The following is a 27,576-nucleotide window of genomic DNA, read 5'->3' on the forward strand; positions in this document are numbered from 1 at the left end:
TAGAAGAAGGAGAGGTGATATGATTGAGACTTTTAAACTGTTGAGAGGTGGTTACAGGGTTGACACTGGGGAGTTCTTTCGCTTGATTGAACAGCAAGAAGGAGTGATGACAAGAGGCCATCCCTGGAACTTACGAAAGGAAACTGTGAGCAAGAGGGTAAGGAGTGGTTTCTTTGTGTGGAGGGTGGTTGAGCCGTGGAATGCATTGCCTGATGGAGTGGTGGGAGCGAGAACGGTCAGTGAGTTTAAAGAGTGGTATGATAGACTTTGTGTTTCTTAGGGGGGGAGACCTCCCCTCAATGAGTCTTGACAGACTTTATGTCTTAGGAAGGACCTCCCTCGATGAGTCTTTTGACTCCTTGGAGGCCTGAATAATAATAATAATAATAATAATAATAATAAAAAATATTTTTTGAAATAAAAAGCATATCAAAAGTTCCTTGCAAATAGGTCAGTTTGTGCTCTTAGAGAATATAGAGACAAATGTAAGAAAGCTAAACAATGTGTAAAACTATCTAAACAAAAGACAAGAAAAAATTTGGGTAAGAATATAGAAAATAAATATCAGGAATGTGGCAAGTTATTCTGGAGGTTGTTGAAGAAGCTCAGAAACAAAAGAAAGATTGCTGTAAAAGGAATTAGAGATGATAAAGGCGATATGAAAACTGGAAAAGCAGATATCCTTGATGTATGGAGTAATTACTTCGAAAAACTGCTAAATGAAACAAGCACTGACCGCACAGTGGTTAAAAGCACTCAACAGGCTGCAATTAGGAATACATATCCATGCTTGAAATAGAAAAAGCCATCAAAAGCCTGAAAGGTGGAAAGGCAACAGGGGTAGATGATATTCGACCAGAAATGCTCATGTATGGAGATATAAAAGTCTTACAGTGGTTGTACCACATAGTTCAGGCCTGGACAGAGGGAGAAATTCCAGATGATTGGAATTGAGCTCTCATAGTACTCCTATATAAAAAGGGAAATAAAACAATGTGAAAATTACAGAGGTATTTCCCTACTGAGTGTTCCTGGTAAGATTTATTCAAGTATACTTGAGAAACAGTTCAGAAGGATTATGGAAGAGAAGCTTGGCAAATAGAGGCTGTCAGGGTCAGATTTTCAATTTACAACCAATAGTTGAGAAATTGTGGGATTATAACAAAGATCTGTATTTAAGTTTTGAGATCTGGAAAAGGCATATGACAAGGTGCCAAGAGAAAAGTGATTTAAAAAGCTACAGATATATAGTATCAGGGGAACATTATATCAATTTTGATATTTTGATCAGGTTTAATAATCCTTTCCCTTCATAATGTGATCCATATAGATAATGAATAACAGAGGGGATAATGGACATCCTTGTCTGACATCAAAATTTGAGATGTTAATCTCAGCTCTTTACTTTATACAGATGATGTTATGCTTTTAAATAAATCCAGTACAAGTCTGCAAGATTCCATGAATAAATTGAATAACTGCTGTAATAAATTTGGTATGAAAACCAGCAACAAGACAAAGACCATGAAAATAGGCAGAACCATTGAAAATATCAACTGCATTGTGAATGGAAAACCCATAGAACAAGTAAAACATTTCAGCTACTTAGACAAGATTTTTAGTGAAGATGGCAAATTAAATATGGGAATAGACAACAGAATCAACAAAGCTGGTATGGTAGGAAGTCAATTGAATAAATTTATATGGAATAAGAGAGAAATTAGTCACACCACTAAATTAGCTGTATGCAGGACAGTGTTCAAACCAATTTTAACTTATGGATCTTAGAGCTGGGTTAGAATTTAAAAAAACACTTGACCAAAGACTAGAGATCATAAATATGAGAGTCCTGTCCTGAGAAAAATCAGGGGTATGAACATCAATGGCAATATTATATTAAAAACAAGGATATTAGGAAAGAGCTTGACATTGTTAGCATCGAGGAATGTGTTCTGTTCGCAGAGCTAATCTCAGGTGGAATGGTTACTTAAACAGAATGGGAGATTAAAGATTAGCAAAACAAGTGTTCTCTGCCAGATTGGCAGGAAAAAGACCCAGAGGAAGACCAAGATATACGTGGATTGATACAGTAAAAAGTGCCTCAGAAGACAAAAATACGAGATCTGATAATGTTAGAGTTTTTACAGATAACAGATTGATTTGGAGGAAAATTGTAGACAGGAAGTTAGTAATGATGTAAGTTTTTCATGTAGTACTATCATAATATCCTGTACATCCCTTCAGGGTACATGTCAGGAATTTGATGATGATGATGAAATTTATAACACATTTTTGTAATATAAAATTTATTATCCGGAATGAAGATCAATGTGGCCAAAACTGAAACATTTGTGGTCTCAAGACAACCATCCCAGTGCACTCTACATGTAAGTGGAGTCCCAATGAGACAGGTGGAGAAGTTTAAATACCTTGGGTCCATACTCGCGAATGATGGAAAGAGGGACATAGAGCTAGATACTCGAATTGGCTTAGCAAGCTCAATATTGCGGGAGCTTGGCCGTTCGGTAGTATTGAAGAGGGACTTAAGCTAGAAGGCAAAGCTGGCTGTCTTCAATACAGTCTATGTCCCCATCACTTATGGTCATGAGAGTTGAGTAATGACCGAAAGAATGCAGACACGAATCCAAGCGGCTGAAATGAGGTTCCTTCGAGGGGTTGCGACGCTGACCAGACTTGACAGAGTCAGAAGCTCTGCCATTCGGGAAACCCTCATTACACAACCGCTGTTTCTCTGTGTTGAAAGATCACAGTTACGTTGGTACGGGCACCTGGTCAGAATGCCACGAGAGAGAGGCTCCCTCAGCAGGCCCTCTTTGCCAAGCCAGAGGGTGGGAGGCCATGTGGAAGGCCAAGGACTCGCTGGATAGATTATATCCAAAACCTTGGGTGGACACATTTGGGAATCCCACCAGAAAACCTGAGCTTGGTGGCAGAGGATCGTGACCATTGGAAGTTCCTCTTGCAGCTGTTGCTCCCACAACCCAGTTAGGAAAGGTGGGCCTTGAAGAGGTATGTATAATTTATTAGTATGCTGGCAATAAAATTATGTCCACATTTGGCTGTAGTCATGAAAATTTTCATATTCAGGTAAAAATGTAGTTTGTCTCTAGCATTTAAACACCAGTGTATATATATCAATAACCTTCTCCATTCGACTGTCAGTTGGATCCACAATTTGACTGATGATAGCATACTACACATTTATAATAAATTTAGTTTAATCCTTTATCCAAGTGTGAGCAAACAAAGTTTGTGCCTGAAAATATCTTCTGGACTGAGATAAGGTAGTACAACATTGGGCAACTCAGAGCAAAGGTGGACCAAGCTAACATCAATCCTATCTCAGTATTTGCCAAAATGCAAAACACATCTCCTTGCAGATATGTATAATGTTATGCATTAAGGGAAGGGCCACTACCCAGACCAGTTTCCCTTTGTTTAAGTGCGGGAATACCTTTCCAAAAACTCGTAAAATCCCCCAGATCACCCCCATAATGAGCGACCTGCAGGATCAGAAACTCAGAAATGCTCATTGGCTCATCTGGAAGGGTAACAGCAACAGCCGTGCCTCAGTTAACTTCACAGGCTACAGCACTGCCATTCATTACCCCACCATGCAGGCCCTGGGTGACAGCAACAACCGAGCTTCAGTTAAAACTTCACGGGCTACAGCATTGCCATTCATCACCCAAGCTTCCAACCTGTTTCGATTTTTATTGAGGTCTCATTAGTGGGAGTCAGGCCCACCCAGAAGTGGAGATACCAAGGCAGAAGCAATGGAGAGGTCATCTTTACCTATAACAGTTGCCAAAAGGTGTGCCACCTTATTATTAAATTACTCTGGATTTAGAGAAAGATGTTGAAAGTTTATTTTTCACTTGGTAGACTATAATAAATTTAGTTTAATCCTTTATCCAGGTGTGAGCAAACAAAGTTTGTGCCTGAAAATATCTTCAGGACTGAGGTAATGTAGTACAACACTGGGCCTGGCTCCCACTGACGAGACCTCAATAAAGGTCGAAACCGGACTGGGTAATGGCCCTTCCCTTAATGCATAACATTATACATATCTGCAAGGAGATGTGTTTTGCATTATGGGAGATACTGAGATAGGATTGATATTAGCTTGGTCCACCTTTGCTCCGAGTTGTGCAGTGTTGTACTACCTAACCTCAGTCCTGAAGATATTTTCAGGTGCAAACTTTGTTTGCTCACACTTGGATAAAGGATTAAACTAAATTTATTATAGTCTAACCAAGTGAAAAATAAACTTTCATCATCTTTGTCTAAATCCAGAGTAATTTAATAATAAGGTGGCACACCTTTTGGCAACTCCTATAGGTAAAGATGACCTCTCCATTGCTTCTGCCTTGGTATCTCCATGTTTGGGTCTGCCTCCCACTGATGAGACCTCAATAAAGGTCGAAACTGGTTGGAAGCTTGGGTGATGAATGGCAATGCTGTAGCCCGTGAAGTTTTAACTGAGACTCGGCTGTTGCTGTCACCCAGGGCCTGCATGGTGGAGTAATGAATGGCAATGCTGTAGCCTATGAAGTTAACTGAGGCACGGCTGTTGCTGTTACCCTTCCAGATGAGCCAATGAGCATTTCTGAGTTTCTGATCCTGGGGGTCGCTCATTATGGGGTGATCTGGGGGATTTTACGAGTTTTTGGAAAGGTATTCCCGCACTTAAACAAAGGGAAACTGGTCTGGGTAGTGGCCCTTCCCTTAATGCATAACATTATACATATCTGCAAGGAGATGTGTTTTGCATTATGGCAAATACTGAGATAGGATTGATGTTAGCTTGGTCCACCTTTGCTCTGAGTTGCCCGATGTTGTACTACCTTACCTCAGTCCAGAAGATATTTTCAGGCACAAACTTTGTTTGCTCACACTTGGATAAAGGATTAAACTAAATTTATTATAGTCCAACCAAGTGAAAAATAAACTTTCAACATACTACACATTTGATGAACCTTGCACCACTATACAAAATTAGTAAAACTTCTAGAATATAAATTTCTATAAACTAAGTTCTGGTTCTCCAAACTGTTCTGTAATGGGGTACTGATAATCACTAATTTCAATGCATTAGCATTAAAACTCATTCCTGTCTGATAGCTTAAAAAAAAAAAAAAAAATAAGATGCAAAGAACATTATTTAAATTCATAAGAATTTACATCAGTAATTGCCAACTCTCCTGTTACCACTCCTACCTATGTAATCCCTGTTCATGTTTGATGGGGATCTCCCAATGATGATTTTAGATCTTTTTATTCTTTCTCTATTTTCTTATCTCTTCTTTCCCATATTTTTTTATTTGCTCTCCTTTTCAGTAATTTTTTTCAGATCACCATCACTAGGATCATGCATCCTGCTGCCAAGTTTGGTGTGCAGTGTCAGCCTGTGGACATACAAAATCAGTTATTGTGATAACTGATATTAGATGTTTAGGGTGAACATTGCAAAAGTAGCTAAATCATCTCACCGACTCACTTGGTTGTTGAAAAATACCTTGACGAGCAGAGACAAGCAAGTTATTGTACCTCTGTACCGAGTCTTGATAAGACCTCATCTCGACTACTGTACCCAGATTTGATCACCTAGGTTCCTTCTATGGGGAGGAGGTGGAGAGGATCCAGAGGCGAGTGAATAAGATGATAGCAGGTTTATGGAATGAACCATATGAGAACAGGTTGAAGATTTGTGGGTTGCAGAAATTAGTTGATAGGTGGAAAAGGGGAGATATGATTGAGACATTCAAATTGCTAAAGGGTTTCTATAGGATTAATTCAGAGGATATTTTTGAGATTAGGACTGGTGGTGGGAGAACTGGGGGACACCTATGGAAGCTGGGCAAAAGTGTGGTTAGCAGGGGTGTTAGAGCTGGGTTCTTTACTTTTAGAGTGGTAAATGAGTGGAATAAGCTGCCAGAGTCTGTTGTGGGTGCTATGACGGTGAGTGAGTTCAAGGCAAGGTATGATAGATACTGTGAGAATGTTGTATAGTTGTGTGGACATGATGTTTAAGGCCTCCCTCGATGAGTCTGAGGACTCCCTGGAGTCGCCCGTAATAATAATAGTGTGCATGCTCTGTTTTGGCCCAGTTAATTAGTCAGGTGATTGCAGAATTTTAAGTGTGCTCTTATGATGTTGCACTAAAGGAGATGCCAGACCATCCGCTGCCAAAAAATTGTGGTTTACCTGTATAACTTTATTTATTATTATTATACTATGAGATTAATTTTATAATATCTGAATGTATGTTTTTATAAAAATTATGCACTTTTCTTGTTTAGTCCCATGCAAATATCCTCACTTATTGATCCTACTTACTGAAGCCAGAGTAAAATATCTGATTTCTGTTCCTTCCTCTTTTCATTCATGCAATGCAGGTGACTCTTCTCAGATATGCTTGACACATACCATATAAATGCAGCAGCACTATCTTCTCCATCTGAGGGTACAGCAGTAAACTGATTCCATAGGTTAGCTACTAGATAGTGTATGAGACTGATCTTAATGGTAATGGATCAAGGGAACTTCTTGACCAGCTAGCAAATTATCCTACAACATAACCTCTATCAAATTGTGCCCAGATGGAATCCAGATATGGCAGTGTGCAGGAGTATTATCAAGGCTATGCTATGCATGAATAGGAGATGACTGAGCACTTCTGCATGGAACCTGTGTTTATGAGTCTTTCATCTTTATACTGCATACTCCTCCTCTTTATGTTCCCAACATTACCAGTCATGAAAAATGCTGACAAAATTAATAATGCCATTACAGATCATAAAAAAATCTCCAAAAAATACAAAAATGAACAAGAGAAAATCATTAAAATAACTCAGCAAAACAGTTAAACATAGATTTCAGCAGGAATCTATATATAAAAAAAATAATTTTTTACCTTCATTTCAGACCTCACTTCAAATATAAATAATATACACCACTACTTTCTATAAATCAAAATCTTATCTATTATTTCTCAAGAACCCAGCTTTCAGTCTCATCAACTGTTGGCCACTTCATTTATCTAAACTATATTCCTATGATATCATAAGTAGGCAATACATATGCATTTGTCAGAAGTTACTAAACTTAGAATCCTCTCACTCTTGTTCAAAATTTCCTTGTCACACTTGGTTGCTTTCATTTGTTGCCCTTTTATTGCTCTTTGGAAATATCTTTGATTATTTATTTCCAGAGGTGGATTTTCTACAGTCTAATGGACAAACAGATCATATTTTCATTCCTTTGAATCTTAGTGTTCATAATTCAAATTGGTTTTTCTTTTCTAATTTCACAGATAAAGCCAGAAGTGATCCTACAATATGTGCTGTTAATGGTGCTCTAATACAAATTGTCTGTCTACCATTGGAATAGTAGATAATCCTCATCATTCTCCCAACACCATGGACCTTTTCCTTACAGCTCTTATTGAAATGCAGTAAAAATATTTGGTCTCCTCTTGGTAAATCTGATCCTCATTTCCTTTTATAAAGATTGATCTTCACCAAGCCAATCTCAGCCCCATGTTTTCACTGGTACTTCAACAGTACCAAATGGGATGACCTATGTTATTTCTTTGTTTCCTTTCGATGATGTGATTAATGTGTCCAATCTTCTGATCCAAGCAGCACCTGTTCTGACTAAATAACTGAAATAGCCCTTGCTGGAATGAGCTTCTTCTCTCACTTTTCACCTGCCTTGTAAATACTTTCCAAGCCTTTGTTATACCAAAGCAGTTCATGATAAAATTCTTCTTCTTCTTGGCTTCACATATTAGGCAATTGTTTGCCTGTAACGTTTTCAAGGGTTTAACAAGTCTTCTGCTCATCTCCTCCTCGGTTTTCCACTTGATGGGTGCTCCTTTGGTTTATATTTCCAGGCAATATTTGGCCATCTGTCCTCATTCATTCTTTCTACATGGTTTTTCCAGTTCTTTCTGTAGTTTGTGATGTCTTCTGTTATGTTAATTATGGATAATTGTTTTCTTATTTCTTCATGTCTTGTCTATTCTTTTATAGTCTGCAAGTGGTCTTAGGAACTTCATTTCTGCAACTTCCACTTGTCTTCTATCTTGTTTTCTTCAAGTCCATGTTTCATTGCCATATTTCAGAATTGGTTTGGCTATTATTTTATATAGTTTTATTTGTGTTGTTCTAGACATCTTTCCTTTTTCTTTGCAGATTTTTCCTATGGCTTCATATTCTGCTTGTTTTACTATTTTTCCTTAATGTTTTGCCATTCATTTTCTATATCTATATCTTGATTTATTTTCTTTGTATGATTTATAAGTCTTCTTTGATATAGTTCTCTGATACTATCTTGCTGTAACAGTTCTATCTTAAATTGCTCCTGACTTTGGTTTTTGTGTTTTTGTATTGGTTCTCTTTCTCTGGTTTGGGATCTTAATAGTACTGATTAATAAATAATGGTCTGAGTCTATATTCATCCCCTGTATACTTTGGTTGTTACCATCTTCTTTAGTTTTTCACCCACTATTATATAGTCAGTGATGCTTTTATATCCTCTGGCTTCCCATGTATATATATATATATATATATATATATTTTAAATAACGAAACCTGTGGTACGATCATAATTCACTTTTGAACCCAAACCAAAAATTTGGTTAAGATATGTCGACAACGTATTTGCAGTCTGGGATCATCCCGAACATGAATTACAACTGTTTCTAGATAAAATTAACCTTCTTCATCATCGCATCAACTTTACGTTAGAAAAAGAATCTCCACAGGGTATCTCCTTTTTGGATTTACACATCCAAAGAAAAGAAGACGGTTCCATCGCCACGTCTGTCTTTCACAAGCCTACATTCTCAAGTCGCTACATTCACAATTCTTCTGCTCATCATCCAGCTCAGAAATCTGGCATTATTAAATCACTAGTTTCCTGAGCACAAACAAATTCTTTAAACCAGGAATTAGAAGTAATCAAAAATACAGCCATCTCCTAAATGGATATAATCCTAAAACAACGCAAAAAATCACCAGTAGTCACTTCTCCACACATCAAACCAGACAGGAAGAAGTCCATAGGATTCCCATACCTTACGTTAAAGGCATCTCAGAACGTCTTTCTAAAATTATGAAGAAATACAATTTTGCCACTACTTACAAACCTATCAACCAAATTTACAACTTGTTACCTTCTCCTAAGGACAAACTCTCACCTTTGATGTTGCCTGGCGTTTATGAGATTCCATGCTCGTGCAAATTATCTTACTTTGGACAGACAGGTAGGTCTGTTCAGAAACGCATCTCGGACCATCAAGACCACATTCGTCTTTTTAAACCACAGAAATCTGGCATCTCTCAACACGGAATTGAAAATCCAAACCATAGGATCCATTGAGAAAAGTCTAAACTTTTACATAGATCTTTATATAAACATGAACGTTTATACAAGGAGAGTTCTGAAGCCCTACTACACAGACCAAACTTAAACCGCAACGACGTTCTTACTATTCCTAAAGTATGAGAAATTATCATCCAAAATTGTGTTAAATCATTTTTTTTTTTTTTTGTACTACTGTAGCACATTATGCACGTTTAATATGATTCTATTGTAATCATGTGCCCTAACTGTATGTTATTCCTATTATTGTTTAAAACTACTGTACTGATGATGTCCTAAGATACTTAGGATGAAATATTTACAATTAAATAATTTTCACTGTTGTTAATACGCGTGTTTCTTTTAATTATATTTATATGTCTTTATGTTTAAAGAAACTGTTGGTGATTTTCAAACTATTATAGGCCACAAATTCCTGAGTTCTCTTCCATTGTTATTTATGGGTGTTTTCTCCTTAATTACCTATTAAATCTTTAAATGCATTTGATCCAATTCTAGTATTGAAATCGTCTGCAATGATTAAGTAATCTTGTTTATTTGTGTTCTGAATTACGTTTTGGAAGTTTTTATAGAATTCTTCTGTTTCAGATCTTTTTCCTTCTTTGGGTGCATATATTCCTATGATTGTAATAAATTTCTTATTTAAGTCTTAGCCATTATTATTCTTTCAGAGATCCAGTTATATGATTGTTTTGTCTTTCCATTTATTACTGATCATGATGGCTATACCTGCAGCTGCTCGTTTTTTGTTGGGTACTCCACTATTGTCCTGAAGTTCTGTAGAGCCTTTTAATTTTTTCTTTGTTGCTGAAATTACTGATATTTCTATTTTCATTTCTGTTATGGTTTTTTTGTATTTCTTCGATCTTGTGATTGACGCCTTTTATGTTTACTGTTCTGATCCATATCCAGTTCATAGTCCTTGTTTTTGTGTTCTTATATTGGTTCTATTTCTCTGTTTTGGGATCTTAATACTAACTACTAATACTGATGGTAACTACTTTCCAAGCCTTTGTTATACCAAAGCAGTTCATGATAAAATAAAAATTCATATTCCGAATGGCCTAAGATAAAAACTCAACTTTGTACTTAGCCTAAACCACAGCCCACAACAAGTCCACTTCAGACATTGAAAGGGTCAAATACCAAAACTTCCCTCTCTTGCTCATATGGCAGTCAAGTATTCTTATCCTTCAAAGCTGTTAGGTGCAATTTCTATGCTTTAACCACCCTCTCTCTCTCCCTCTCTCTCATGTCCAGATGGCACCATGGTAACATCATCCAAAGATAAGGCTGACCTTTTGGAATCAGTTCTTTGTATAGAAAACTAAGGAAAATCATTCCCACTATATTCCAAACAGCCTATTTTGATATCTTTCTGATATCTTTCTTTTGTCAGAAAGATATCAGAAAAATCCTCGTCATTCGTGGATACCGATACATATCCCAGTTGTACTCACATCTGTCTTATGTTACTTGTTCAAGTTATACTTTTCTGGTATCTACATTACTGCAAAGAAACAAACCTATATCCAGCCCATCCTTAATAAAGGGAGATAAGAGTCAGCCATCCAGCTACTTTCCCATTGCCTTCACCTCAATCCTCTTGAAAACAGTGGAAGATGTCATTGACAATCAACTTTTTTGCTATCTGGAGTTCAGAAGTTAATTAATGATCATTTGTATGAATTCTGTTATTCTCATTCCACAGTAGATTTCCAAGCCAGCCTTGCCGACTTTTGAACACAAGTCATAAGATTTGGAGAAACTCATTAGACCACTCTCGGCATTTCCATGGCATATAATCAGATCTGTCATACAGGCCTCCTTTCCAAGATGCTACCTTTCAGTGTCTGCCTTTATTCCTTTGCAGTTTGGTCGCAGTTTATTTCTGGTTATTTGCTCCATGTCATGGCAGATGTGTTCCTCTCTTTGGATTTGTCCTTCATTGCTGGCATATTCTAGGGCTCTGTGCTTTTGCTTACACTCTTCCTCCTGTATGGTAACAATGCATTAACAGCATTCTTTCACTACCTACAAATCATATCCCTTCCTCTCATTAATTCAGTAAACCATGCAATGGATCAGAAAAATTATACTAGCTTCCATAACCTTAAACAGTGATCTCCATACCATTTTTCAGTTAGATGAGAATAATCTAATTAAAATCAGTGCTATCAAAACAGTCCTGTTTCTAAAAAGAAATGTGTCACATGACCATCCCATATTTTTAATAGCATTGATACATCTCTATTCAGGATCAGATTCTCTTCTTGATCTGACTTACACCTCTTGCCTTTCCTGGCAGAAATACATTACATCCATAGCACCTCACCCTCCAAAAAACGTGGTGTCAGGACACTGCTGTTAACTTGTACAACTTCCACCGCTATACATCTGTGATATTAGAATGCTTTTCTCAAATTTAGGTTGTGCACAAATAAATCTCCTATAGAATGCTTGATGTTATCCAGATGAGGGCAATTCATTTGATAGATTATCCTTATCTAACAGATTTTCTCTACTTCACTTTCTTGTAGATACTCCTGCTTTTCTATATATAATTTCAAGGCTGCTGTTCCATCCAACTGGACTCCACTCTTTTACTTTAAACAATACAAAAACATATGCAGCTGCTGGCCACCATCCATGTACATTTACTTTTTTAATCCTGATTACAAAAACTTACCTCATTTTATATTGTGTGATTTGTTCTTGGAATATCTTATGCGTATATTACAAGGTGATTCAGTCTAAAAATGCATACTTTAATTTGGCTGATATGTGACTATGTGATTCATACATGCAACTCTGCCTTTCTAAAGTTTTGTTCCTGATTCAAGTTATTACACAGATAACTCCATGGAGTCTGTAAACTCGAGGGAGATCCCAAGCATTAGGCACTATCCAATATTCGAGCAACATCTATCATATTTCACTTTTTATGCATCCACCATCATAGTATCTACAACAGAAGCTGGCAACCTGTTCCACTCATTCACCATTAAAAATCCATTCAAGAAAAAATCTAGTCCTTGACACCTTGCTAACCACACTCTTGCTCAATTTCCAAGGATGACCTCTAGTTTTCCCACCACCTGACATGTTTTAAAAACATTCTTCTGTATCAATCTTGTAAAAACCTTTGTGATTTGCATGTCTCAATCATATCACCTTCCTTTCTGCCTATCAATCAGTTTCTATAAACCCACAATGTTTAACCTATCCTTTTAAGGTACATTCCGTATCTGCAATGTATATTCTGTAGGTTTTCCACCGTATTGATCATCCCTCCCTCCTCAAGAAACCCTGTTGACCAGATTTGGGCACAGTAGTCAAGATGGGATCTCCTTTATTAGGAGGTATAATAACCTGCTTATATCTGTTCATCAGGATATTTTTAAGTAATCCAAGTAATCCAATGAGCTGTTTTAGCTATGTTTGCAATATGCTGTCTAGACTTCGACTCCTTATCCACTAATATTCCCAAATCCTTGCCTTCATCAAATTTCTGGAGTACGATTCCATTGATGTGATACACAGCTGGTAATCTTTTTCACCTCAAAATGCTAAACTTTACACTTTGAAACATTAAACTGATATTTGTTCTCCTTTGCCCACACTGTATTTAAATCATCCTCTAAACTTTTAACATAATCTTTATTGACTATTGCTCTACCCAATTTTGCATCATCAGCAAACAACAAAATATTTTACCTCAGACCATTTCCTATAGGATTAATGCCCTGCAGCACTCTACTGGTCACAGGCCTTCTGCTGGAGCTCCATTCCTTAATCTACTACTGTCTGGTATCGCTCCATCAACCCCCCCCCCCACTTCTTATCCATATCACCAGTTTCCATCCCCATTTCCTGTAATTTATTTATCAGAATTCCATGTTGTATCCTGTTTCAGACTTTTGCAAAGCCCAGCAGTATCACTGTGTACCCATTATCTTTATCCATCTCAGCTGTTGTATTATATAATAGCTTTTATATATTATGTTATTATATATTATAAGAGGTAAGTTGCTAAGGCATGACCTATCCTTCACAGAAACATGCTACATATAGTATCCCATTTCTATCTACCCATTCCTGGTTTTTCCTATAACCAACTTCTCCAATACTAGCCACCACTTAATGATTTGATTTGATTTGAAGGCATATGGTCCAAGATTTTTTTGTCCATTTATAACTTTGTCCAAGAGAACATTCGTCCGGTCGGACATTTCACTGTGTCAACTGACTAACCTAACCAAACATGTGAGGGTGGACCATGCATATTGTCTTGTGCCCTTCTCTTTTGTTTCAACTGATTATTATTGTCCGCTGTGTAAACTGACTAACCCACTACTGTGCCAACTGACTAACCTGACTAAACAGACGTGTGAGAGTGGACCATGCATATTGCCTTGCACCCTTCTCTTTTGTGTTAACTGACTAACATATTACTGTACCAACTGACTAACCTGACTAACCAATGTGTCAACTAACTAACCTAACCTAACATAACTAAACGTGTGAGGGTGGATCATGCATATTGTCTTGCTGCCTTCTCTTTTGTGTCAACGGACTATTATTAATGATCACAAGTTACTTATAACTCCTTGGACTATGAACACTAAAAGAAAGGATTAAGAATATGAAGAATTGGACAAATAGGATTGGACGAAATGTCTTACTAGACGAGAAAAGTAATAGACAAAATCTAGGGATTGGATGAGATTTGCATTGGACGAAATGTCATGAAACCAATAATTTGCTATCTCAGTCTTGGAGCCTCCTTTTTGCAATGGAACTATTTTCTTTTCTTTCCACCCTACTTGGCACCAATCCAGAGCTGAGACTTAAACAATGTGGTCAAAGACTGCCAATTCCCTAGTGCCTTCTCATAATACTCGAGCTGATATACTATCTCATCCCATAGCTGTACGGACATCAAGGCTCTGTAATATCTTATGCACCTCCAGTTAATCTATCACTATTTCCACATCAATTCTTGCCTCTCTTGTTACTGTAATATCTCTACCTGGATGATATACCCCTGTTATTACACAGGCTATTAATTACCTCCTTACCATCAGCATTCATCAGAATTATTCTTCCATAAGCACGCTTCCTTTAACTTGCCACATACCGAAAGAACTCCTTGGAATTGATTTTGGTCTGCACAGCTAATTTCTTCTCCTACTCTGGCTTCTTTACTATGCCGGTTACACTTCTGATCTGTGCTTCGCAGTTTGTGAACGTGTGAATTCTTTGAATTCTCTCTCTCTCTACAGATTTTTCTTTTTTTGTAACTTATGCTTAATGATATTTATTCATTTGACTTCCACTTGATTTATCCTCCTGACTCGAGATATGCAGTCTGCTATTACTTCCTTCAAACACTCTTTTATCACCTCCATGCATTATTAACATCCAGCCCTTGCAGTTTCCCATGTCTTGCCATGGCATTCCTCGAGGCTATCTCCTGAGTTTGTCGTATACTTACCAGCTCTGTAATTCCATACATACCCTCTCTTAACTGAAAATTTCATATATGTCAGGAGTCTTGTAAATACGATGCTGTGAAACATCTTCAATATTAACCCATTTCTTTTTCTCTTTAAAGCTTATTGTCTTAAAGTGATTCAAAAAAGGGAAGGTGTTCTGAAGATCCTTATTGAATTCTTATTACAGAAAAAAGAAGAAAAGTTAGATAGTATCACCAAATGCAGATGATTTATTTAATATTTATTTAATATTTAATTTAATCATTTAATATGTTTCAATATTATTATTGAAACATATTGAGGTACATTATAGTTAAATTGTTGGCACTTCCATTGATGATGTCTTTCTGCTAGAAGCGCAATCTGATATGCCTTTCATTTGGAAAGATGTGGATTCAAATCCCATTTAAGTATGTGAGGAATTTTATATGCCATTTCTCATACAGAAGTGATAGGATTTTTCCTCTGATACTTGTATTTTTAATCATACAGACAGACAAACTGACCTGAAAACATAGCCATAATTTTCATGTCTCATAATTCTAATCATATTAATGACTTTTATATGTATTAAAGTAGCAGTTCTGACATGTGTTCTTGTTTTTTAAAGCACTGATGGAAGGCCGCCTGGGTTTTTTGCTAAAGCAGGTATTGGAATGTGTGCAGGAGCAGTAGGAGCTTTTGTTGGTACTCCCGCAGAAATTTCTCTAATCCGCATGACTGCAGATGGGCGGTAAGTTAAATATTTGTTGAAAGTTTTTGCTGCCAAGTTACAAAGTAAATTATTAAAAGACAAGAAACAATTTTCTTGTTTTAATTCTCTCCCCAAGCGTAAGCAAAGTCTGTGCATGAAGTATCTTCAAGTCGAGTGGACTTGCATATAGAGAAAGTGTTACCTTCACATCAATTGCCCAGTATCCCATAATTCAAAGTTTGCTTATGCTTTGGTAAAGGATTAAAGAAGAATATTATTTCTTTACTATTTTTTATTTTTCTTTTCTATTTTCAGTTACTGAGTGCTGATATTGCTAATGGTAGCTGAAGAACTTCAACCAACAAAATTAGAAGTTAGAGGATTTTTAGGTATGGGGGAGATGGTTCATATGAGGCTATCTAGTGTGAGATGAGGCCAATAGGATAAAATATATTGTTGGTTGCTTCTATAGATAAGAAGGGTCTACAGGAAGATATAGATGTCATGCATCAACGAATTAGCATCTGAAAGGGTGTGTGCTTTGCAGTATGGGATACCTAAGACAACTGACATGAAGTCATTGGCCCCTATATAAAAGTAGCCCAGTTGTGAAGATACTTCACATGCATGCTAACATTGTTTGCTTACACTTGGATAAAGGATTAAACCAAGACTTTGATTTCTTTGCATCTTTAATTTATGACAATGTACTGTGAATTTTAAGTTTGAAATATTGGTTGCTAATTTTGTCAATTTACAATTTTGTCTACCATGTTTTACACTATATATTTCCAAGGCAAATCACCTCCAATTATACTGGGATGAATACACCACCTCTTGTGGTTTTCAGGTCATCAAGCTATTCTCCTTCCCTCCCCTTTCCCTCTATTTGTACTAAAGAGATGTGCTCCTGAAATAAAACATGTTCTTTATCATTTCTACACCTTTGTATATTCAACCTATTCCAAAAAAAAAAAAAAAAAGCAATAAATGTTTGCCATCAAATGATCAATTATTGTTCTCTTTTCAGCGCTCTCTAAAGTAATGAGAGATACCAACTGATGAGTGACCACCAGTATTGGGGATTGCCACTCAAGATCTGCTGCAGCAAATTTTGCCTGCATAATCTACTCTGGAGTCATGCCAGAGAATAGTTTGACAATTTTAAAACATTTGGTACAGTCTGGCATAGAGTGCTTCTCAGTGAATTGCCGTCTTATGTTCTTTCTATCCTGAATTGGATCATCAGTTTTCTCTCTGATAATTTACTGTATGTTATGGTGAATAATATTCTCTCTTCTTAGGTCTGTAATATCATTTATCCTCTTTCTAATTTACATAAATAACCCTCTCTCACTTTTTTATGGTTTTGTTAATGATAGCAATTGCTGTTCCTTTTACTTATATGGCAAGCTTTGCAGTGCTGAAATTACATCCTTTGCCTTAAACATTGATTGTGTTTAAGCTTAAACGTTTCCTTAAACATCAATGTTTAAAGAAAGGTTGTAACTAGATTTTCAGTTCAATGTTTCCAAAACAAGTTTTTTTCTGTCACAAAAAAAAGACTTTACTTTTTCTTTCATAAGTCAGATCTCAAGGAGGCTCTCACATAACAAAATCAATGCAGTCATTCATTACATAACATTTCTTAATGCAAACCATTATTGTAATGGGAAAATGGATAATTCATTCCATACTCTGAATCTAGACATTGAGGGTGGTCTGAAAAGTTCTTGAACCTCGACCATAGATGGCAACACTATTGGCAAGATTTTTTTTTCTAAGTTGGTACATCTGTCATGAGCATCCATGTGAAATTGCAAGTCATTCTATCAAGTAGTTTGTTTTATACAGCTGTCTGAAGCAAAGGTGGTGTCTGTATCCCTGGAAATGGATAAAATTGAGTGTCATGCAGTTATAAAATTCTTTGTAAAAGAAGGTTTAACGCCAAAAGAAATTCATTCGAAGTTCATAAAAGTTTATGGGTACTCTTCTCCTTCCTTTTTGACAATTAAGAAATGGGCTGCCGAGTTTAAACATGGTCGTACCAGCCATGAAGATGATCCACATGAAGGACATCCAAAAAGTATAACAACACTGGAAATCATTGATCAAGTGCATGATATGGTATTGGATGACCAGCAACTCAAAGTGCGTGAAATTGCTGATACTATAGGCATTTCAAAAGAACGTGTAGGATATATTATTATTATTATTATTCAGGCCTCCATGGAGTCAAAAGACTCATCATGGGAGGCCCTTCCTAAGAACATAAAGTCTGTCAAGACTCATCGAGGGGAGGTCCCCCCGAAGAAACACAAAGTCTATCATACCACTCCTTAAACTCATTGATCATTCTCGCTCTCACCACTCCATCAGGCAGTGCATTCCATGGTTCAACCACCCTCCATGCAAAGAAACCACTCCTCACCCTCTTGCTCACAGTTTCCTTTCGTAACTTCCAGGGATGGCCTGTCATCACTCCTTCCCGCTGTTCAACCAAGCGAAAGAACTCCCCAGTGTCAACCCTGTAACCACCTCTCAACAGTTTAAAAGTCTCAATCATATCACCTCTCCTTCTTCTATCCACCAAACTCTGTAGTCCACATTCCCTCAGCTGATCCTCATAACCAAAATTGTACAGTCCTGAAACTATCTTTGTCATCCGTCTTTGTGCCCTTTCCACAGTTAATTTATCCCCTTCAAATCCTGGGGACCAAATCTGAGAACAATAGTCTAAGTGTGGTCTGATCAGAGACTTATACAACGGAATGATAACCCTTTTATCTCTGCAGGTCGGCATCCTTCTCATTATTGCAGCAATCCTCTGTGTTACCTTCACCACCTTTGTAATATGTCCCCTAAATTTCAATTTTTTTCTATCAATCATCAACCCCAGATCTCTTGTCTCCTCTACTTCCTCCAGTATAATTCCTCCCATAGAGTATGCAGTGTCCCATCGATGTTTCCCAAACCTCAAGACCTTACATTTTTCTGCATTAAACCGACACCCCCATTCATTTGCCCATCTATTTAGCTTATTCAAATCCTCTTGTAGGGCTGCCACATCTGCACTATTACTAATAATCCTTCCCAGCTTCGCATCATCTGCAAACAACTGAATATCCCCTTGCAATCCACTGACAATGTCAGTGGATTGCAAGGTTAAACAATATAGGTCCCAGTACTGAGCTCTGTGGGACCCCACTTGTAACCCTCTGCCTCCTTGAAACTGCTCCACCATACACAACTCTCTGATACCTATCAGACAGCCAATCCCGAATCCAGTTGACCAATCTGACATCGAGACCCATGTACTGCGACTTAAATATCAGCTTATCATGTGGCACCCTGTCAAATGCCTTTGCTAAGTCTAAGAAAATTGCAGTATATGCCTTTCCTTCATCTAATGTTCTTGTAACTTTATTATAAAAGGCTAGCATATTGCTAAAACAAGAGCGCCCTTTCACATATTTTGCATGAAGAATTGAATACGAAAAAGTCTTGTGCAAAATGGGTGTCATGCTTGCTCACAGCAGATCAAAAACGCACTTGCTTAAAATCTCTGAATAGTGGAGTGTTTTAACAAGAATAAAACTGATTTTGTGCATCGATATATTACTGTGGATGAGACTTGGATTCACCATTACACACCACAATCCAAGCAGCAGTCAAAACAGTGGCAGAAGCCGGTTGTTTAGCACCAAAGAAGACATAGGCGGTTCCATCAGCAGGAAAGGTCATGGTATCAGTGTTTTGGGATGCTAAAGGCATTTTGTTTATTAATTATCTTGAAAAGGGTAAAACAATAACCGGGGAATATTATTCCAATCAGACTAGACGAAAAAATTCGTGAGAAAAGACCCGGTTTGCAGAAGAAAAAAATCATCTTTCATCAGGACAATGCACCTGACCACAAAGTGTTTTGGCAATGGGAAAATTAAGAGAGATCTGCACTATGAATTGTTGGAACATCCACTCTATTTCCCAGATTTGGCTCCCTCTGACTTCTATCTCTTCTCAAAACTAAAACTCTTCCTCGCTAGTCTGTTTTAATTCAAGAGGTGATTGCAGCAGTACAGGTGTATTTTGCAGATCTTACTGAGAACCACTACAGGGATGGGATAATGGCACTGGAGCATTGCTGGAATGTATTAGTATTAGATGATGTTGAAAAATAAAAATAATTTTGAAATTATAAATTCGTTTTTTCATTGTTAGGCCAAGACATTTTCAGACCACCCTCGTATTTCTGTCCTAAAATTGTCTTTGAATGTAATTTATAACAAATTTAAAATACAGTACTGCACAGTAAAATACAGTAATACTGTATTTTAATTAATGTGTCAGTACTTAAGATCAGGTCACTTAAAAGATATACAATGTAATAAGGAATGGCCTTCACAAAAGTCAGTCCAAAAATTATTAAATTCACTGAGCATAAAGCTCTGAGGTGTTCAGTACTGTGTGAAAACAAGCAGTGAAAAGAAAATGGCAGTTCATGGAAAGAATGACTACTCAACTCAACTAGCTCGGTAATGTACCTCTGTGTTATCATCTGACACATCAACTCAGCTGACTAAGATGTCATAAAATCATCAGTTTTTTTCAGTTTCTAGCAACTTTTATGCAGTCAGATTTCATAAGATTAACTTAGACAGCATAACAGGCAATTCTTTAGTTGAAATTCCATAGTAAAGTGTTATTTATTCATCATCATCATCAAATTCCTGACAGGTACCCTCAAGAGGTTTACAGGATATGATAGTGCTACATGAAAAATTTACATCATTACTAACTTCCTATCAACAATTTTACTCCAAATCAATCTGTTGCCTGTCAAGACTCCAACATTATCAGATCTTATATTTTTATCTTCTAAGGCACTCTTTACTTTATCAATCCACCTATATCTTTGTCTTTCTTTGGGTCTTTTTTCCAGCCAACTTGATGGAGAACACTTGTTTTGTTAAACTTTCCTTTCTCATTCTGTTTAAGTGACCATACCACCTGAGATTAGCTCTGCTAACACATTCCTGGATATTAATAATGTCAAGTTCTTTTCTAATAGAATCATTTTTAATGTGATACTGCCATTGATGCCATCTGTTCATGCTCTCTAATCTTTTTCTGGATCTCATATCTGTAATCTCTGGTCTTTGGTCAAGTGTTTTATTTCTAACCCAGTTCTCAGATCCATAAGTTAAAATTGGTTTGAACACTGTCTTGTATACACCTAATTTAGTGTTTTGGCTAATTTCTCTCTTACTCCATATAAATTTATTCAATTGACTCCCTACAATATCATCTTTGTTGATTTTATTGTCTATTTCCAAATTTAATTTACCATCTTCACAAAAAATTGTGCCCAAGTAGCTGAAATGTTTTATAGGTTCTCCATTCAATCAATTTAGTCAAGGAATCTTGCAGACTTGTAGCAGATTTATTTAGGAGTATAACATCATCCCCATATAGCAAAGAGCTGAAGTTAACATCTCCAATTTTGATATCAGGTTTAATACCACTTTCCTTCATAATGTGATCCATATAGATAATGAATAGCAGCAGGGATAATGTACATCCATGTCTGACACCAGATTTAACATCAAACCACCTTCCTGTACTTCCTTCAATTCTAACTGCTGACTTACAACTCAAATAAAGACAACGTATTGCTTGATATAATGCCCCATCGACACCATATAACTGTAGCATTTTGAATAGCTTCTCTCTTGGCACCTTGTCATATGCCTTTTCCAGATCTACAAAACTTAAATATAGGTCTTTGTTATATTCCCATGCTTTCTTGACTATTTGTCGTAAAGTGAAGATCTGATCCTGACAGCCTCTATTTGGCCTGAATCCAGCTTGTTCTTCACCCAGCTTTTCTTCCACAATTCTTCTCAATCGTTTCTCAAGTATACTTGCATAGATCTTGCCAGGAACACTTAGTAGGGAAATACCTCTGTAATTCTCACATTCAGTTTTATTTCCCTTTTTTATATATGGGTGCTATGAGAGCTCTAATCCAATCATCTGGAATTTGTCCCTCTGTCTGGGCCTTCTGAATTATGCAGTGTAGCCACCGTAAGACTTTTACACCTCCATACTTGTGCATTTCTGGTTGACTATTATCTACTCCAGCTGCCTTCCCACATTTCAGGCTTTTAATGGCTTTTTCTATTTCAATTATGGATATGTATTCCTGATTGCATGCCTGGTCAGTGTTTTTCACCACTGTCATTGATTGTTAAATTTAGCAATTTTTTGAAATGATTACTCCATACTTCAAGGATATCTTTTTTTCTCCAGTTTTCATGTCACCTTTATCATCTCTAATTCCTTGTACAGCACTCAGTCCTCAATTTCTGAGCTTCTTTAACAACCTCCAGAATATCTTGCCACCTTCTTGATATTTTTCTATGTTCTTACCAAAGTTTTCCCATGACGCTTGTTTAGTCTGTGTATTCTCTAATAGCACAAGCTAACTTATTTGCCAGGAACTTTTGATATGCTTTCTTCTTTTCCTTCACTGCCTCTTTAACTTCTTGTGTCCACCATGTAGTTCTGATTTTTCTATCCTTGCTGACAACCTTACTACATGCTCTCTGGCTGAATTAATCAATGTTTTTTCAGGGCTTGCTACTGAATCTCCAAGGTTTGGTTCCTGTTTTCTTCAATAATGTTTTGTGTATTTTAGTCTACAGTTAAGCAAATAAAAGTTGAGCAGCATCTGAGAGCTGCTCAACTTTTATTTGCTTTAAAACTTTCTTACATGTTCTTTTTTTTCAATATGAAATTCAATTTTATCCTGCTGAAGAATAAATAGTGGTCACTTCCAATTTCAAGTCCTCTATACACTCTAGAGGATTTGAAATTGAAAGTGATCACATTTAGTCTTGAGCAGAATAAAATTGAAATTCATATTGAAAAGAAGAAGATGTAAGAAAGTTTTACACCTGGTGCAGGGAGAAAACATCACTATCAACGATACCATAGTCAGTGAGACTTTTCTTATTCCTTGCCCCTTTTCTCCATGTGAATTTGTGACATTTTTATATTGGAACATTGTGTTAGTAATAACCAGTCCATGTCCTGTGCAGAAATCCAACAGGTATTTGCCATTATTATTAGCTTTGCTCTTTTCTCCAAATTTTCCCAAAATATTTTTTTTTGTCTCACAATGATTTAGATGCTATTTAGTTCCCCAACAACAACCAATTTTTCATTTTGTCAGTTGTTGCTTTCTCTAAAACCCCCCCAAAATTCCTCCACTTCTACCTTAGTAGAGCCTTCTGTTTTATTTATTTATTGTTATTTGTTTATTTTTATTTTTTGGTGGTGGTCACTGTATTGGTTAGAACCTGACATCGTTAATATTCAAGAATGTGAACAGAAATGATCTTGAGGTAGTATGGTCACTTAAACAGAATGGGAGAGGAAAGTTTAGCAAAACAGGTTCTTGATGACAGTAAAAATACCCAGCGAAAGACCAAGATCTAGGGTGGATTGGTTCATTTAGTAGTGCCTTTGAATGCTGCACTGTGTAAGATGTAATCGTACTGGAGTCCTGACAAATAGCAAATACCTTTGGAGAGAAATTGTTGACACGAAACTAGTAAGAATGCAAACTTAATCAGTACTAGTATGCTGTTACATAAACCTGTGGTATGGCCCATGAACAACACCTTGTTTCACGGTAGGCAGTTGACCTCTCAACAGGACTCATCCTGTACACAAGGCGAGAACCATACCACACCACAATGGTTGGAGGTGACTGTGCCCAACCACATACACCATCTGATTGGCCATCTGGAAGTCCCAATCTAAATCCATTGGACTTCAAATTGTGGTTGAAGCTTGAGAGAGTAGCCTGCAAGTAACAACACTCAGCAGTGGCAGCATTTCTGTTGGATTTTGCATGTTCCACCATCGATATGTTGCCTCACAGACTTCAGGCATGCATGAGGGCAGAAGGGAAGCATTTTGAACATTGAATGCTGCTATATACACGTTATACATATGGTTTGTATGTGCTGAAAGCTGTAAATGATTTACTGATAGATTAAAAGTTTATATGCTGTTCAAATTGTAACAGCATTTATGACTAGACTAGGTAGTTCTGCCATTGATGCCATCTGTTCATTCCACCAATGTCTATTATCAGAACTCTCATGTCCATGGTCTCAATCTTTGGTCAGTTGCTTTATTTCTGACCCAGTTCTTAGATCTATATGAATGCATAAGCAGAAAATTAGGCGACCCCCCCTTTTTTTTGCTAACTTTGTGATTTAGCTGATTCCTTTCCTGTTCCATATAAATTTATTCAACCAGCTTCTCACAGTATTAGTGGGGAAATAGTGATCAGCTTTTGTCTGTTCACTACTATCTTTCCAATTAATTGGCCTCACAGCTAAAATGTGTACTCTGCTCTGTAGTTTCAATACTGAGAATGCAGTTAATGTGTTTGTTCCCTTTATTTTCATAGTTTGGGTTTTGATTTTTGATTTTTTCATACCAAATTTATCACAACTACTGTATTGGCTTAAAGACTCTTGAAAACTCATCTGCTTAAAGTAAAGAATTAAACTTAATATCGCCCGTTTGAAAGTCAAGTTTAATACCACTTTACTTAATGATGTGGTCCATATAAATTATGGATAACGGCATAGACATTTTAAAACCTGCCTTATATTGTTGGATCCTACTTGTTCTTAATCTATACTTTGGATCCGACATAATTACAATTATGATGTTCTTAACTAATTGATAAGTTGTGAGTTGATTTCTAATTCAAATATAGAGAAAATTTATATTTAAAGACTGCGCCACTCTATATCTGAATCAGTTCAATAATTGAAGAAAAATCAACTTTCACTATTTCTCCTTAAAATATATACTGGCTGAGTATATTTGACTTACTTAATTTACTCGCTTTGGTTCGAATATTTTATGAATGGTGCAGTAAAAGAGATTCAGGCAAAATACAACTTTTGATTAACAAAAACAAACATTTAATTTTAAAATCACAAATTTTACACTTAACTTCAAATCAGTGATTAAGATATTACAAACATTTTAACTCCTCAGGTAAATTCAATCATTACTCAGGTAAATTATTCAATCAGGCAAATTAACTCATACAATGGTAAAACTGTCATCTCTAGTACAGTCTTCTTGCAGTTCCTTAAGTTCCAAATACAATAAAATCGCAGTAACACACCTCTTCACAAACAAACACTTTTAATTTTACACTTCAGCTAATTCTCACCAATAGTTACTGTTATTATAAGGAAATTCTAAGATAAAACTCACACATTTCTCTGTATAGGAATATTAATGGGAATAATCTTACCGATAATCTTTTTTCTTCATTTACTTATACGTAAACACTTTTTATAACTGTAAACACTTAAACAGAATACAGCACTCATTAAATAAATCTTCTAAGCAATAACTGAATTAATCGTCAGTCGCTATACACATAAACAAACGTTCTGATCATTTATGAATTAAGGCAATACACAATAATTCCTTAACTTGAGGTTTTATATGCACAGTTTTATATGCACTCTTCCAGCATTCAATTAATTCTTACACTACAATTCTAAACACAGCTATCGGTAAACTTCAACTTTACAGCTCTACTATTCTCTAGTAACTCCATGCTTTATTTCAAGATTCTGTGTGTCCTTGACAGGTCGGCCCTGAAATTAAATCTCAACTCAAGTATTGCTAGTTTATTTAGTAGTCACTCAGCTGTCTTCCATAGCTGCAATTGTTATTATACAACTTATTAGCTAACCACCTCTCGACTAGTAGACTTTATTAGCTGCTTGAATGACTTGCCGACTCGCTATTATCGCACTGTGAATTCCTGAATGCCCCGATTCCAACCTAATGCTAATCCTCTCTCTCTCTCTGTTTCCTTATTATTAATTTCAGCATTCATTGCTTTTTATATCCATTCTTCCTGCCTAAATTCTTCTCATAATTTCTTTCTAAACTCTTTTCAATAAACCTCACGTGGTGTTCCAAAACGTGCTCGCTCACTTACATACGTTTCCATGACAACAAAACAAAATATAATAAAATTGAGCTATTACATAACATTAAACTTTACAAACAGGAATAAATAGAGAATATTTACATTTCAAATAATGCACAGTTAAATTATCAAATACAAGTTCTTATAATATTAACATAGTAATAATTAAAATAGCTTAATAATATTTTATCACAGAGTTTTTCTACTATTAATACATACATTCTTGATTAAATAATTAAATATTAGATAAAATTAAAGGTAGTTATATGAATATTAAATTATAAACAAGTGATTTACATTAAATAATATTTACAAATGTAGCCTTTGCCATGGTGGATTATGTTGGATTCTGAGGAGAGTATTAATAATTTAAATTTCTCTTCATTCAGAATCCAACAATATCAAATATAACACAGTATCCTTTAATATAAGGCAGGTTTTAAAATGTCAATGCCATTATCACCGAAGTATAACACCAAATGTGATATGGCTTTCATTGTTGCCATTAAATAAGCATGCCCCTTGGGAGGTACCTGAAGATAAACTGCAGCAATTGTCCACCAGGTAAGGTAAAGCTCCACATGCATCTGCTACATATCAGGAACAGCCTTTGTTTCAGGGATTAATGGTAGCCTGCACCGGTCCTCAGCTAGGAAGTAGCAACTTCTGACTAATATCTCACCTTCCTGGTCCAATTGCCAACTGTGGTATTCTGGACACAAGAAATGAGCATACAGTAATAAGTAGGCATACCCACTTGAGGTCAACAAGGTTTTCATCCACAGCTTAGGCAGAGGGCTATGTTCGAAAAGTCCAGTCCACTACAGTCTCCAGATCATTTCAGTCACCTTAAAAATTAATGTACAAAACCAAACAAGAACATCGGGAATTTCCTGAATATACTATAGAAGTTCAATATTGAGGGATTCACTAGATCAAAATTAGAGGTATTAAATAACATTCTTACCAGGCACAAAGTATAGACATTGTTACCTACAAGAAAATCACTACACATAACAAGGAAATATTACCATTCCTGGCTACATTCTTCTCATAAACCTGATGAAAGATATGGCTTGGCGATCTATGCAAAAGCAAATTTGGAAAGAATCTCCAAATCTCTGGGCTGTTCACAAAGTGACTTTTTTGTTAGCATCCAGTTGGACAACCTCTTAATCTACAATGTATAAAAACCTCCTCTACTTGATTGGCCAAGCCCTGTACTTCCTCAGCCAGTCCAGCTTAGCATCATCCTTATTGATTTCAACTCGCATATTACACTATTGGGGATACAATAATGATAACAACCCAGGCTTGCAATTGACAGACTGGATGCTAGAACCTTTAAATCTGGAAGATGGAGATCAGAGACAACCCCTGACCTCTGTTTTACCACCATTGATGCTGAAGGAACCCTTCTCACCTCAACCAATCAAGTACTGCCTCCTTTCTCCACAGCCAGCACAGACTCTGCCTAATCACTGTAGGACTTATAATCCCCAGAATAAACAGCTTCCCGATACCCTGATGTAATTTCAGAAAGCAAGCTGGTCAAAATTTACTGAATTCATTGAAAGCAACATCAACATAATTCCACCAACAGTTGACAACTATGAAAGATTCACTAAATTTTTTGTAGCATCTGGCAAGGAATACATCCCAAGAGGATTCAGAAAAATGTACATGCTATGGTGGTGAACTGAAAGTAGTATTCTTTTGACAGAGTATGAACAACAGAACCATCTAGACACTGCTTCTGCTCTCTTAAGATTCAAAGCTAAATCAAAAAAAAAAAAAAAAATCTGTTGTGTTTATAAAAAAGTTTTCTTATCAGGTCTACATCTACAGCAATCTTCAATGCAGTAACTATAGATGAAATACAGCACTCAAACAAATTAAAATAGGTAAAGCTCCTGGCATTGATG

The 27,576-nt window shown here is 36.4% G+C and overlaps 1 protein-coding gene across 1 annotated transcript in view; it reads left to right on the forward strand.

The window, feature by feature from the left end:
- LOC150107757 (mitochondrial 2-oxoglutarate/malate carrier protein) overlaps positions 1-27,576 on the forward strand; it is a 221,365-nt gene that overhangs the window by 112,323 nt on the left and 81,466 nt on the right. Inside the window, exon 5 of the mRNA XM_090391516.1 lies at positions 15,520-15,642. Coding sequence (XP_090247642.1) covers positions 15,520-15,642 — 123 coding nt within the window. The remainder of the gene's footprint in view (positions 1-15,519; positions 15,643-27,576) is intronic.

This window comes from Typopeltis vanoorti, chromosome 4 (assembly GCF_054136105.1).
Source record: "Typopeltis vanoorti isolate ZY-2024b chromosome 4, IOZ_Tvanoo_1.0, whole genome shotgun sequence".
Taxonomy (NCBI): domain Eukaryota; kingdom Metazoa; phylum Arthropoda; class Arachnida; order Uropygi; family Thelyphonidae; genus Typopeltis; species Typopeltis vanoorti.